The sequence below is a fragment of the Marmota monax genome, unplaced genomic scaffold, assembly GCF_021218885.2.
Source record: "Marmota monax isolate L192 unplaced genomic scaffold, Marmota_monax_Labrador192_F-V1.1 WCK01_AAM20220418_F8-fsc00413, whole genome shotgun sequence".
Classification (NCBI taxonomy): domain Eukaryota; kingdom Metazoa; phylum Chordata; class Mammalia; order Rodentia; family Sciuridae; genus Marmota; species Marmota monax.
In genome coordinates, this window is record NW_026694640.1 from 285,799 (window position 1) to 299,820 (window position 14,022).

General features: G+C 43.5%; 1 protein-coding gene across 1 annotated transcript; it reads left to right on the forward strand.

The window, feature by feature from the left end:
* Positions 1–849: 849 nt before the first annotated feature.
* LOC131423344 (uncharacterized) lies at positions 850–8,972 on the forward strand. Its single transcript, XM_058572312.1, has 2 exons — positions 850–1,199; positions 6,381–8,972. Exon 2 carries the CDS (start codon positions 6,475–6,477, stop codon positions 8,212–8,214), a length of 1,740 nt encoding a protein of 579 aa, XP_058428295.1. The 5' UTR covers positions 850–1,199; positions 6,381–6,474; the 3' UTR covers positions 8,215–8,972.
* Positions 8,973–14,022: the final 5,050 nt, after the last annotated feature.

A 14,022-nucleotide genomic window follows, 5' to 3' on the forward strand; every position in this document is an offset into this window, starting at 1 on the left:
GAGTCAACACTTCTATTTTAAGATAGGCTTTGTGTTAGATGATTTTGCCCATTTGTAAGTATTCTGAGCATGTTTAAAATAAGATAGGCTAAGCTATGGTGTTTAGGAGTTTAGGGATATTAAATGCATTTTTAACTTAAGATATCTTCTGTAGTTATTTTCCTAAGGAGTGGGAATGTGCTCTGATTCCTTCCTTGTTGGTAGGTAAATTGAGAACAAATATCCAACTTCTCTTTAATTCACTTCCATTAATTATGATGAATAGACCCTGGCTCTAATACAGTTATATTAAATTTGGTGTCTTCTGCCTGGCTTTCTGTACAAGGAAGAAGATGTTTCCTCGTTTTCTTTCATCTTGACATATTCTGTCCTGGAGAATTTATGAAATTATATGAAGGACAGTATCAGCTTGGAGCCCAATAGAGAGATTTCTTTGGCAGATGTGGGTAATTAGAAATGACTCAGTAACTGTGAAGAGCGGGATTAAAAGCATTATCATTGTCTTATTAGAAGTGATGAGGCATGGGCAAAGGTATTTGCTTGGGAATGAGTCTACTGACAAGTTCTTGTAACTCTCATCTCTGATTAAAATGCTTAATTGATTCCAGAGCTCAGATGCTAAAAACCATGACTCATTTTTGATATTGATAAGAGCCGAATGTTCTCTGGAGATGTGCACATGTGGGGAAAGGAGAGGGGACCATTGTTAATTGATAGCAAGTCAGTGTGGGGTGATGAAGAATGACAGACCAGGATTGGGGTCCATGGGACCACTGTGTGGAGGCAATTCTTCCACCATTATGGCAGGAACATGTCTTTAACCTAGTTTATTTCTGTGATTTGGTGTGGTGAGCCGCTTCTGCCGTTTCTGCAGATTATGGTCGCCATTACAAGATGGCGCTGGCTCCGCTGTGGTCTGTGACAAACAATTTCTTATCTGGGAAAGTTGGCACATGATTTTTCACCACCCTGTGAGAAAGTTCCACGCGGCAGCTTTGCATTGGGGCTTGGGATGCTTTATTAAGGCTGGGAGGGGCACCCGAGGGAGAAGAAGAAATATCCAGGGACCTGAATAAAACTGTTGAGAGAAGATTCTCGAATTGCGTCTTCCTTGCGGGCAAGGGGGTCGCGACAAGTGGTGCCGAAACCCGGGAACCAGAACTTTCAACAGTCAGGGGTGGTGCACCGGTTAGTCCCAGGTAAGTGGGATCCGCGACCAAAGCGGGGTTAGTCCCAATAAGTGGGATCCGCGATCAAAGCGGGGTTAGTCCCTAGTAAGTGGGATCCGCGACCAAAGCGGGACAGCTCCTCTGTAATGAAAGAGAGAGCCTTATATTTTATTGCAGCTGCACTGTGTACTTTCGCTCCTACTTTCGCTTTCTTTTTTTTGTGCTTTCTTTGTTGTTGCGTCATGGGTGCCGCATCTTCAAGTCCGCTTCTCCTGGCCCTAGATGGCCTGTTACGTTCCAAGGGACTGGAAGTGAAACATAGTACTTTACAGAGATTTTTACAGAAGATAGATATCGCTGCACCGTGGTTCGCATTTTCGGGCAGCCTTACTGTGCCTAGTTGGGATAAATTAGGCAAAGATCTTGACTTTGCTTCTGAGCAGGGCATATTAGAGGGTGGGGTGATACCCCTTTGGAAAATGGTCCGTAGTTGCCTTACAGATGATAGATGTCAGGAAGCACTTACTAAAGGACAGGAGGTTTTAGAGCGATTGCATGAGGAAAAATCGGAGATGGCAGAAAGTGAAGCGACTCGGGAGGATGGGAGTGTGCAGAGCATGAGACGGGGGAGGAAACGGTTGTATCCAGATCTCAGTACGCTGCGTACACCCCCATGCGAAAGTGGGTCAGAGGAGGAGGAGGATGAGGAGGAAGAGCTCGAGAGGCTGTCTCGTCAGCTAGGGAGTTTAGCTGTAGGAGAAGGGAACACAGATAAGCAAGGGCTCAAGAAAAGCGATCCCCCGGATCCACCGCCGGATGGCGGGGGCGTTTCGGGAAGAGCTTTCCATGCCCAAACATGGAGGGCTGTTCACGCTGAGATGGGTCTTGCTTATCCAGTTTTTCAGGATGACAACAGGGGAAGAGTCCATGAACCCTTAGATTTTAAAATTGTGAAGACCCTGGCGGAGTCTGTACGCACTTATGGGGTGGATGCCGCTTTCACGCTGACTCAGGTGGAAAATCTGTCTAGATACTGTATGACTCCCTCTGATTGGGCTAGCCTTGTTCGGGCTTGCGTTTCCCCGGGTAAATATTTGGACTGGAGAGCATTCGTGCTAGAGGGCGCAATAGAGCAGGCCGCCCAAAACCATGCAGCGGGACGCCCCCATTGGGACAAGGATATGCTCTTGGGACAGGGTAGATTTGCAAATCAACAGACAGGATTTCCTCTTGAGGCATATGATCAAATTAACAATATTTGTATTCGGGCATGGAAGTCGCTTCCAAATAGAGGAGAGGTGTCTGGCAATTTGACCAAGATTCTACAAGGCCCTACAGAACCTTTTTCAGATTTTGTAGCAAGGATGGTGGATGCTGCTGGAAAGATTTTTGGGGATCCTGATAGAGCCATGCCCCTTATCAAGCAATTGGTCTTTGAACAATGCACCAAGGAATGTAAAGCGGCAATCACTCCTTATAAAAATAAGGGCATAGAAGCATGGATGAAAGTGTGTAGAGAGATTGGAGGACCTCTAACTAATGCAGGTCTTGCAGCTGCTGTCCTTCGGGTGGCAAAAGGGGGCAATCCTGGTGCCGGAACATGCTTCCATTGTGGTCAGCCCGGTCATTTCAGACGTGAATGTCCTAAAAAAGATAATTTTACTGGACCCCCTCACGGTGGCCCTTCCAATGGCTTTCGTCAACCAGGGCTGTGTCCAAAATGTAAAAAAGGGAAGCATTGGGCAAAAGAGTGTAGATCAATGAGGGACATCCATGGACAGCCTATTTCAGCTGGGCCAAAAAACGGCCGAAGGGGCCCCCGACCCCAGGGCCCACAAATATATGGGGCAATGGAGAATGTCACACCCAAACCCGAGACATGGCCATCTCTACGCCATCCCATGAGACGCGGAGAGCCACTACAGGTGCCGCGGGATTGGACCTCTGTTCCACCTCCAGACTCGTATTAACACCTAAGATGGGAGTCCAATTGGTGGAAACTGAGTTCAAAGGGCCTTTACCGCCTGGCACTGTAGGTTTGCTAATTGGACGTGCATCTTCTACTTTGCAAGGTCTTCATGTCTTTCCTGGAGTTATTAGCCCTGATACTGTAGGGACAATAAAAGTTATGGTGGAAGCTCCAAGGGGCATTGTATCTATTTCCCCAGGAGATCGGATTGCCCAATTGTTACTTCTACCCAGCCTGCATACCCGCTTTTCTGCTGATTCCTTTTCAAGGACAAGTGATGAGATTGGAGTTACTGGAGGGAATTCTGTTTATTTGTCCTTAGATATGAATGACCGTCCTACTTTAAACTTAACCATAGAAGGCAAATCAATTTTGGGATTGCTCGATACTGGAGCAGATCGTAGTATAATTGCACAAAAGGACTGGTCAAAGGGGTGGCCGGTGCAGCTCTCAGATCAATCACTGAGAGGTTTGGGATATGCCCAAGCCCCTCAAATCAGCTGTAGACATCTATCTTGGAAGGACCCAGAAGGACACAATGGCACTTTTCAGCCTTATGTACTTGATTTACCTATCTCTTTATGGGGTCGTGATCTGATGAAAGACATGGGGTTCACTCTTAGTAATGACTATTCCCCGGCGTCTCAACAGATTATGCAAAATATGGGGTATAGGCCAGGTCTAGGACTAGGAAAACATCTACAGGGGCGTAGGCATCCTGTGCAAGGTCATCAAAAGCTTAACAGATTTGGTCTGGGTTTTTCCTAGGGGCCACTGGGGCTCAAATACCCATAACATGGCTCACCGAGGAGCCTGTTTGGGTGCCTCAGTGGCCTCTTCCCTCGGTTAAATTGGCAGCAGCCCATAATTTAATCAAAGAACAACTGGACTTGGGTCACATCCAACCTTCCACTTCTCCATGGAATACTCCCATATTTGTTATTAGGAAAAAATCAGGAAAGTGGCGCCTACTGCATGATTTACGAGCAGTTAATGCTCAAATGCAACTTATGGGGCCCATTCAAAGAGGGCTGCCTCTGCTCTCCTCTATTCCTCAGGGCTGGCATATTATTGCTATTGACATTAAAGACTGTTTCTTTTCTATTCCTTTGCATCCTAAAGACTCACAACGTTTTGCTTTCACCCTTCCCTCGTGTAACCACGAGGAGCCAGATCTTAGGTTTGAGTGGGTAGTGTTGCCGCAGGGAATGGCTAATAGTCCCACGATGTGCCAGATGTATGTGGGGAAGGCACTCGCACCTCTCAGACATAAGTATTCCTCCATCAAGATCATTCATTATATGGATGATGTGTTATTGGCCGCTAAGTTAGAGCAGATAGTTAATGAGGCCTATAGAGACTTAGTAAAGCTGTTAGCTCAATATGGGCTACATATCGCACCTGAAAAGGTTCAAACGGGGAATTCTATTGAGTATTTGGGAGCAATCATTGGGCATGACAAATTGAAACCACAAAAAATCACCATAAGAACTCAGGATCTCCAAACTCTGAATGATTTTCAAAAACTGCTGGGAGATATTAATTGGATAAGGGGATATTTACATATTCCTAATGGTGTGCTCCAGCCTTTGTATGCTACCCTTAAGGGTGATCCAGATCTTGCTTCTCCTCGTAGCCTCACCAAAGAGGCCAGGGCAGCCCTTATAACAGTAGAAGAAGCTATACAACATGCTACTCTATGCAGGCTCCGCAGTGATAAACCTTTCCAGTTATGTGTGCTTGCCACTATGCGGCAGCCTACTGGAGTACTGTGGCAAGATGGGCCTTTACTATGGATCCACCCACATATATCCCCAGGAAAATCTTTAGAATACTATCCTGATGCTGTTGCAGCGTTAGCACTTAAAGGGATCCACCAAAGCATTCAATTTTTCGGACAATCACCTTCTTCTCTTATTATACCCTATACTAAGGCTCAGCTTAATGTTTTGTGTGCTACTCTAGACAACTGGGCTATTCTATGTTGCTCGTTTCAAGGGGATATTGATAATCATTACCCTTCCCATCCATTACTCCATTTTGTTAAAGAACATCCCATCATTTTCCCTAAGGTAACTTCACCCAACCCAATTCCGGGGGCTGTTAATATTTTCACTGATGGTTCCAAGTCTGGAATGGGAGCTTATGTAATTAATGATTCTCCCCCTGTTCAGCATCAATTTGCTCCTGGTAATCCACAATGGGTTGAACTGCAAATTGTTATTGAGGTTTTTAAACAATGTTCTTTTCCTTTTAATCTTATCTCGGACTCCATTTATGTGGTACAAGCACTCAAAGTCCTGGAGGCCGTGGGAGCTATTAGTAATGCCCATAATGTATCTGCTTACTTTAATCAGCTTCAACAACTTATCTGTAGCCGCACTGCTCCTTTTTATCCAATGCACATACGGGCTCACACCTCTCTTCCTGGTCCGTTATCACAGGGTAATGCCTGTGCAGACTCAGCCACTAGAGACCAGTTGATATGCTTGGCTTCCTCCTTAGAGGGGGCTAAATTATTTCACCAGAATTTCCATGTTAATGCTTTAACGCTGCGCAGGCGTTTTTCCATTTCAAGAGCGGATGCTCGTCAGATAGTATTACAATGTCCCCATTGTGTCACATTTCTTCATCCCCCTACTTATGGAGTGAACCCACGGGGATTGAAGCCATTGGTTGTCTGGCAAATGGATGTGACGCACATACCTGACTTTGGTAACCTCAAGTATGTACATGTTTCTGTTGATACGTGCTCTGGAGTTATTCATGCCTCTGCTTTGTCGGGAGAGAAGGCACGTAATGTTATTACTCATTGCCTAGAAGCATGGGCAGCATGGGGTGCTCCTGCATCCCTTAAGACTGATAATGGACCTGCTTATACTGGCAAACAATTTACATCCTTTTGTTCTACCATGGGAGTGCAGCTTACTCATGGTCTGCCTTACAATCCTCAAGGACAAGGCATTGTTGAGCGTGCTCATCGCACCTTAAAGGAAACTTTACAAAAACAAAAAGGGGGAATAGGAGCTGAACACACTCCTAAAGAACGCCTGTCCTTAGCTCTCTTTACCATTAATTTTTTAAATTTGGATATTCATGGTCACTCTGTGGCCGATAGACATGTGTCCCCTCAGCCCTCTGTGATTGGCTATGTTAAGTGGAAGGATGTTCTTACGGGCCAATGGAACGGCCCCGACCCCGTGCTGACATGGGCACGAGGATCTGTATGTGTTTTTCCCCAGGATCGCACGGAGCCGTTGTGGGTCCCTGAACGTCTGACAAGAAGAGTCTTGACATCAACCGACCAACAACAAGAGATACCACAGCAACCCTGTGATGAGGATCTTCACTCTGCTACGTGCTCTGGTTCTGGTGCTGGTGCCGATGGCACAGACGACACCAATGCAGTGGTGGGCAGTGGCACGGGCTTGGCCAATGCCGATGCCGGTTCATGGTAGTTCTAGTGTCCTCCCCACTCTTTTCTCTACCTCATGTGAGATGTCTGCTCCCTGTGCCTCTCCTAGAGGGGACGTGGAGAGCATTTTTAATCAATCTCAGGTTAATCTCACAGGAGTTTTTTGTTTCAGCCTTGGAAACGCTAATTGCATCAGCCTTAAGACCAAAAATTTGACTAACTGGGAGGATCCATTGCGGTCCAATCAGGTCTCAGGGAGTATTATTAATGCCGTACTGAGCCAAGTAGTTTCAGGGAAGCAATTAGGTTCAGGGACCCCTGTAAATAGCTCTGCTTTTAACATAACTACCTTGGCTATGATCTCCAAGGTACTAATCCCAGTGCCTCCTTCTTCTAATAGTACTTACAATGCCACTCATTTTAAGGCCTCTCCTTACTGTACCCCTAATCTTGGTTTCCCCCCAACATTTACGCCTTGTCAGGATCATTCTTGGGAGAGACTTCAAGTTGCTAAGGGTTTCTCTTTTTCCCCCTCTCTTAAGAGGTATGGTTATAACTTTAACCATAGTGCCAACTCCTCTACAGGAGTAGGTTGGTCCTGGTTTCAATGGCTGATTTTCAATGAGAAGGGGGCTTCAGCTGATATTTCTGCATTGGCTCAATTGCTGGGAGTCAGAAGCTGGCTGGCTAATGTTTCTGGTACTGTTCGCGAGAGTGAACGGGGTAATAGACTTACATCTGTTTCGTTCAACTCTTTGCTATATAATGCCACATTGCCCCCTGCGATGGTCTGCGTCCAATCCCCATTCTTGCTCCTTTTGACTAATGACACCTCGTCAGGGATGCTGGATTGTTCTAGTGTTACCTGTCTCTTATCTGAGTGTTGGAATGGTTCTTGGACTGTAGCAGTGGTTATGAAAATTCCAACCTTTGTCCCAATCCCAGTCACTGCGGACCCAGATAAATTCCCCATTGTTGAGCTACTTAGAGTCCGCAGGGATTTTGGAATTACGGCAGCTATAGTGACAGCTGTGGCAGTGTCTGCTGCTGCAGCGGTTACGGCCGGAGTGGCCATGGCCAGTCAAGTACAAACTGCTGCCACCATTAATCAAGTTGTTCAACAAACTTCTACTATACTTGAGTCCCAAAATTCAATTAATCAACATATTTTGTCAGGGATTTTAGCTGCCAACCAAAGAATAGATTTACTCCAAGCTCAGGTGGAAGAATTGGCCGACTTGGTGCTTTTGGGTTGTGTTGATCAACGTGCACATTTATGTATAACCTCTGTCAGATTTAATGATTCCAGAAATGCCTCCCGCATCATCGGAGAGTATCTATCCGGAACCTGGTCCATGGAAGCAGAAAACTTGATCCAGTCTCAACTAACTCAGATTGCTGTTTTGAATAGTACCCGTGTCGAACCAGTGACTTTGGGTCAATTCACCGATTGGATATCTTCTGCTTTTTCCTTCTTCAAAGAGTGGGTGGGGGTAGGCATTTTTGGTGCAATGTGTTGCTTCAGTGTTGTGCTCTGTTTGTGGCTTCTCTGTCGCCTTAAAACTCGCCATGCACAAGAAAAGGCTATGATCATACAAGCTCTTGCAGCTTTAGAAAATGGCAACTCGCCTCAAGTCTGGCTTGCGCATCTTAAGCAGTAAACCTTTGTCATGGTCGTTACACCCCAAGTTATTATAACATTGCACTGGGATCGACATGACTTTCCTTGTTATTCTCTTAGTGTTGGAAAGCCCTTGCACTCTGCCGGTCTTACTGCCATTGCACGCAGATGGGTTTCCACACTAGTGCTTTTCTATCGCCTTGAAGTTCGTGCCTTTCTTTCAGGGTGCTGTCAACTTGTTTGTCATTATAAATAGCCACAGTTCAGCCTCAGCTATCCCCCTTCGCCCACCATCGTCACGATACAGGATGCGAGGCAAGGCACTGCACTTGAGTGATCCTTGAAGAGGACCTCAAGGAGAGCATGTCCTATTGCATGCGGGTTAGACGCGTTCACGCCCCGCCCCACGAAAAAAGGCGTCGGCTGATATGGCCTCAGATCTGGGGAAGGGCCCTCCTTAGGACTGAGCCATACTATGCAGCCACTTCTGCACAGTGGGATAGGACCTCTACTCTCGCCTGTATTGTTTTAATAAAATAGAAAAGGGGGAACTGTGGTGAGCCGCTTCTGCCGTTTCTGCAGATTATGGTCGCCATTACAAGATGGCGCTGGCTCCGCTGTGGTCTGTGACAAACAATTTCTTATCTGGGAAAGTTGGCACATGATTTTTCACCACCCTGTGAGAAAGTTCCACGCGGCAGCTTTGCATTGGGGCTTGGGATGCTTTATTAAGGCTGGGAGGGGCACCCGAGGGAGAAGAAGAAATATCCAGGGACCTGAATAAAACTGTTGAGAGAAGATTCTCGAATTGCGTCTTCCTTGCGGGCAAGGGGGTCGCGACAATTTGGGAATAATAATATCTGTCTTTAAGGGCTGTTGGATCATGAGAGGAGGGTTAGGGACATTGCTGGAGCTTAATAAGCCTTCCTTTAAAAAAATTCTCTTGATCCTGCTTATCTCCTTGCAAATTCTGAATATGTGAGCTTATTTTCATTTAATGCTTTCATCTTTACTACAGATAATAGGCCAAACACAAGGGGATTATTAAAAAAAAATCCTCCTCTATGAACTGATAAATTTTCAAAACTGAACTTTGCCCCCAAGTGTGTCAGGCCAAAACTCATTTAGAAATTTTCCTTGTTCCATCCAGCCTGTATACCTCCTTCCCTACTCTCCACACTTTATTTGGTCAAGAGAATCTTTGGCCAGTGTTCTCAGGGAAAGAGCTGGGAACAAAGTGGAGAAGGAGAAGTCATTCTATTGAAGACCCATGTCCTCATTTTCTTTGGGTCCTGTAATAATTAATTTTAATGTGTCAATTTGACTGGGCCATAGGGTGCCCAGGTGTTTGGTGTGTCTATGAGAGTTTTTCTGTTTGAGATTACCTTTTGAATTGATAGGCTGAGTCAAGCAGATTGCCTTCCCACTGTGGACAGGCCTCATCCAATCCACTGAAGGCCTGAACAAAACAAAAAGACTGAGTAAGAAAGAATTCTTTCTCTGTGCCTGATTATCTTCCAACTAGGACTTGTTCTTGTTTTGTTTTTGGATTTAGACTCAGATTAGAACTTGTACCTTGGCTTTCCTGGTTCTCAGGTTTTTGAACTAGAACTGGAACTGGAACTATACTCCTGGTTATCTTGGGTCTCCATTTTGTGAATTGCATATTTTGGGACTTCTAGGCCTCCATAATCATGTAGCCAATTTCTTATACCTATTTATGTACCTACCTACCTCTGTTATCTATATTTTATAAATTATGTATTTACATATCTAGACATATCTGTATTAGTTTGGATTCTCTAGAGAAAAAGAATTTATTATCTATGTCTCTCTCTATATATCCTATTCTGCTATTTTTTTTTTTTTGAGAATTCAGACCAATACAAATTTTGGTAAATAAGAAGATGTGTGCTACTTAAAGAAAGCAAATTCCTACACAGTGGCTTTGGAACTGGGTAATGGGTTAGAGGCTGGAAGAGTGTTGATATATATTCTAGAAATCAATCAATCAATCAATCAATCTATCTATCTATCTATCTATCTATTTATTTATCTATTTATCGATTCTAGTGAGAGCCTAGATGAAAATGAGTGGCACATTATTGGAAACTGGAGGAAAGGTGGATCCTTGTTATAAAGTGACAAAAAATTTGGCTGAACTGTGTTCTAGTGTTTTGTGGAAGGTAGAATTTATAAGCATTGAAATTGGATATTGGGCTAAAGATAATTCTAAGCATAGTGCTGAAGAAGTGGCTGGGTTCCTCCTGAATTGGAAGACGCAAAAGGAGAGTAATGAAATTAAGAAGCATAGCACCTACTTTGGAAGGTATTTGGGAAGATTCAAATAGTACTTAGTACTTATTTATGCCAATTGTTATTCTGTGATGCTGGGGCTGTTCAAAACCATGTGCTCTACCCTAGACAAAGCTTGGTTAATTTCCCTTGCAGAGGATTTCAACACATAAGAGTATGGAAAAGTCAAAGAGCCATCAATGCAAAGCTTCAAATGTTTTTCAGGAAGGTGCCACCACTGCAACTTCTTTTCTCCTTTTCTTAGCAGGATTATGACATTCAGGCCTGCAGATGCTGCTGCAGGATTTTTCTTAATACAGTGAGAAAGTATTGATTTGAACCTGGCACAGTTGGAGATGAAGGACCCATTTCTGGAAGAACTTGCTTTGAAAGATAATCTGGCTCTTGGTACAGTAAAAATAAGATCCTTGACAGTAATTAGTGTGTGAGTGTGTGCGTGTGCATGTGTGCATGCCTGCGTGCGTGCACACATGATATGCAAGAGTTTTATTTGTTTAAGTTTCCAAATGGGAATAATGACAGTGAAGGTGCAATCTGAGGATAAGTTAGCTTTTGGGAATGTACCTATTACCTATTATTCCAGCCTCAGAACTGAGCCTAGGGTTTTTATGTGTGTTTATTTGTTTATTTTTGGTATGGCTTGATGAGCCTGTCCTTTGGACTTGTCACTCTTTTCTATGTTATTTTACCCTCATATTCTGTGATGACCCTTTATTCTCTTTTTTCTCCCTTCTCCCTCTATCTTTTTCTCCTATACCACAACTGCTTTCTAGTGCCAAAGGACCGTAGGTTTCTCTCTCCTATATTTCCTAAACTTGCTCACTCTTAGTGGAAGTTTTGAGCCAGGCAATGAATTTCTTCTCCTAGAAGTAACTGTGATTTGAGCATGGTTTCTGATGGTCCACGAGTACTGTCATGGGTGAAATTGTGTCAGTCCCAAATTCATATACTGTACATATGACTCCTTGGCATTTATCCAAAAGAATTAAAGTCAGCATACTTTAGAAATGCATGAATACCCATATTTATTACAGCACAATTCACAATAGCCAAGTTATGGAATCAACTTAGGTGTCTGTCAACAGATGAATGAATAAAGAAAATGTGCTATATATTCACAGTGAAGTTTTTATCCAGCCATAAAAAATAAAATTATATCATTGGCGAGAAAACAAATGAAACTGGAAACCATATTTTTGAGTGAGCTAAGACAGACTCAGAAAAGTATGTGTTTTCTCTCATATATAAAAGCTAGAAGGAAAAATATCAACAAAAAGAGATTCTATGAAATCAAAAGAGAAACCAGTAAGGTAGAGGAAGTGAATCAGGGGAGGGAGAAAAGGAGGATGGGGGAGGTATTGGAGAGTGAAATTTATCAAATTATGTTTTTAGGTATGCACAAATGTGCCACAATGAAACCCACTATTCTATATAATTAATATGCATCAATAAAAAATGCAAAAATTCATATGCTGTAGTTCTAATCTGCAGTAACTCAGAAAGTGGTCTTATTTGAAAATACGGTCATTACAGATGTAATTAGTTAAGTTAGGATGAGGTCATACTCAGGGTGGATCTTTAATCTAACATGTGATAAAAAGATTAATTTTAGTCCTTTGTGATAACATGTATGGAATTGGAGACCATTATGCTACGAGAAATAAGACAAACACGGAAAGACAAATACTGAATATTCTCACTTATATGTGGAATCTAAAGCAATTGATCTCATAGAAGCAGAGTAGAATGGTAATTACCAGAATGGTGGGATGATGGTGAGGGGAATGGAGAGATGATAATCAAAAGGTACAAAGTCTTAGACAGATAGGAGGGATAAGTTTAATTATTATTATTTTTTAGGTCTATAGCACAGCATAATGCTTACTGCTAATAACTGAGTATGGCACATTTCAATATTGCTAAAGAATAAATCTCAAAGTCTCAAATATTCTCATTACAAAAATTTGTTAAATATAGGAGATAATGAACAGGTTAATCAAAATCATAATATTACCTTTTACCCCCTACATATATATAATTTTAATTTGTTAACATCTAATTTTTAAAAAACAGAGAAAATGTGGGGCTGTAAAGTGACATTAAAGTCAGTCTTTCTTTCTTTTATGCTGGCTATCTTAACCTTGGCCTGGTGGGCTGGGCACCTAAACTAAGGAGGTGGATGAGATTTCCCCTTCCCCAATCAACCATCAACATGCAGTGGTGCTGTCAGCCCAGGGCAGGACGGGTGCTGTCTTGTCCAGTCCCAAGATGACACAGGGTGAGCATATAACCCTGATTCTCTTCCAGCAGTGGGTAGAGGGTACCATTTGATCTCAACCCTGGATAGAGAGTGGCAGTGATTATGAGAAGGAGTTAGGAATGAGAAGGCCAGATTGGGTTAGGGTACCAGGGGGTGGAGAATAGACAGCTGAGAACCTGTTCTGGAAGGTGAGCAGGTGAGAGGTAGTAGAAAGGAGTGTATGTGAGTCAGAGCTCCAGGCTCCCTGCTCCTTTGTCCCACTGGACAAACTAACTAAACACAAATTCAAATATCATGTTAGTGAGACTTTCATTATAGTTTGGATATGAGGTATCCCCTGAAAAACTCATGAGCAGAAATATTCCAAGATGAAATTATTACATTATGAGAGCTATAACTCATCAGTGGATTAATCCATTTGATGGATTAATCATTTGAATGGACTATTGGTTGATAGCTCTTGGCAGGCGGGGCATGGCTGAGGACATGCCCCTGGGAGTTACATCTAGTCCCAGGCTCCTCATTCTCTCTCTGCTTCCTGGTTGCCATGAACTGAGAAGTTTTTCTTTGTCATGACCTTCCACCATGATGTTCTGCCTCACATCAGGCCCAGAGAAATGGACTCAGATGACCCTAGACTGGATCTCTGAAACCATGAGCCCAAATAAACTTTTCTTCCTCTAAGTTTTTCTCATCACGTATTTGGGCTGCAGTGACAAAAGCTGACTAATATAACTTTTAAGATGGCAACTGCAAAACTTTCAGCTCCCTTCCGAGGGTGGGGCCCTGTGTGTCTGCACTGGTCACCGACCTGTGGAACTTTTCCTATTAGACAACAGTGTGGAATACTCTGATACCGCATGAACAACAAGGAAATCCATGGGTGACCTTTTGTCCTTGAAAGTTTCAACATTATGATCATAGGAGCCTGGTGTTCTTGGAGGACTAAGAAAAAATATGAATTAGTCAGTTTTTTGTCACTATGACCAAAATGCCTGACCAAAACAACTTAGAGGAGGACCAGTTTATTTTGGCTCACAGTTTCAGAGGTTTGATTTATGTGGGTAGACCCTATGACTCTGGGCCCCAGGTGAGGCAGAATATCATGGTGGAGATAGCTGCTTAGCTCATTACAACTGGGAAGCAGAGGTGGAGGAATGGGCTTTGGGGAAGATGAATCCTTCCAGGTCAGGCCCCCAGGGATCTACTTCCTCCAGCCATCCTCCACCTGTCTACAGGTATCACCCAGTGAGTCCCTTCAAATGAGGATGG

Coding starts and splice junctions, on each gene's coding strand:
- LOC131423344 (XM_058572312.1), top strand. CDS start 6,475: ATGAGGATCTTCACTCTGCTACGTGCTCTGGTTCTGGTGCTGGTGCCG.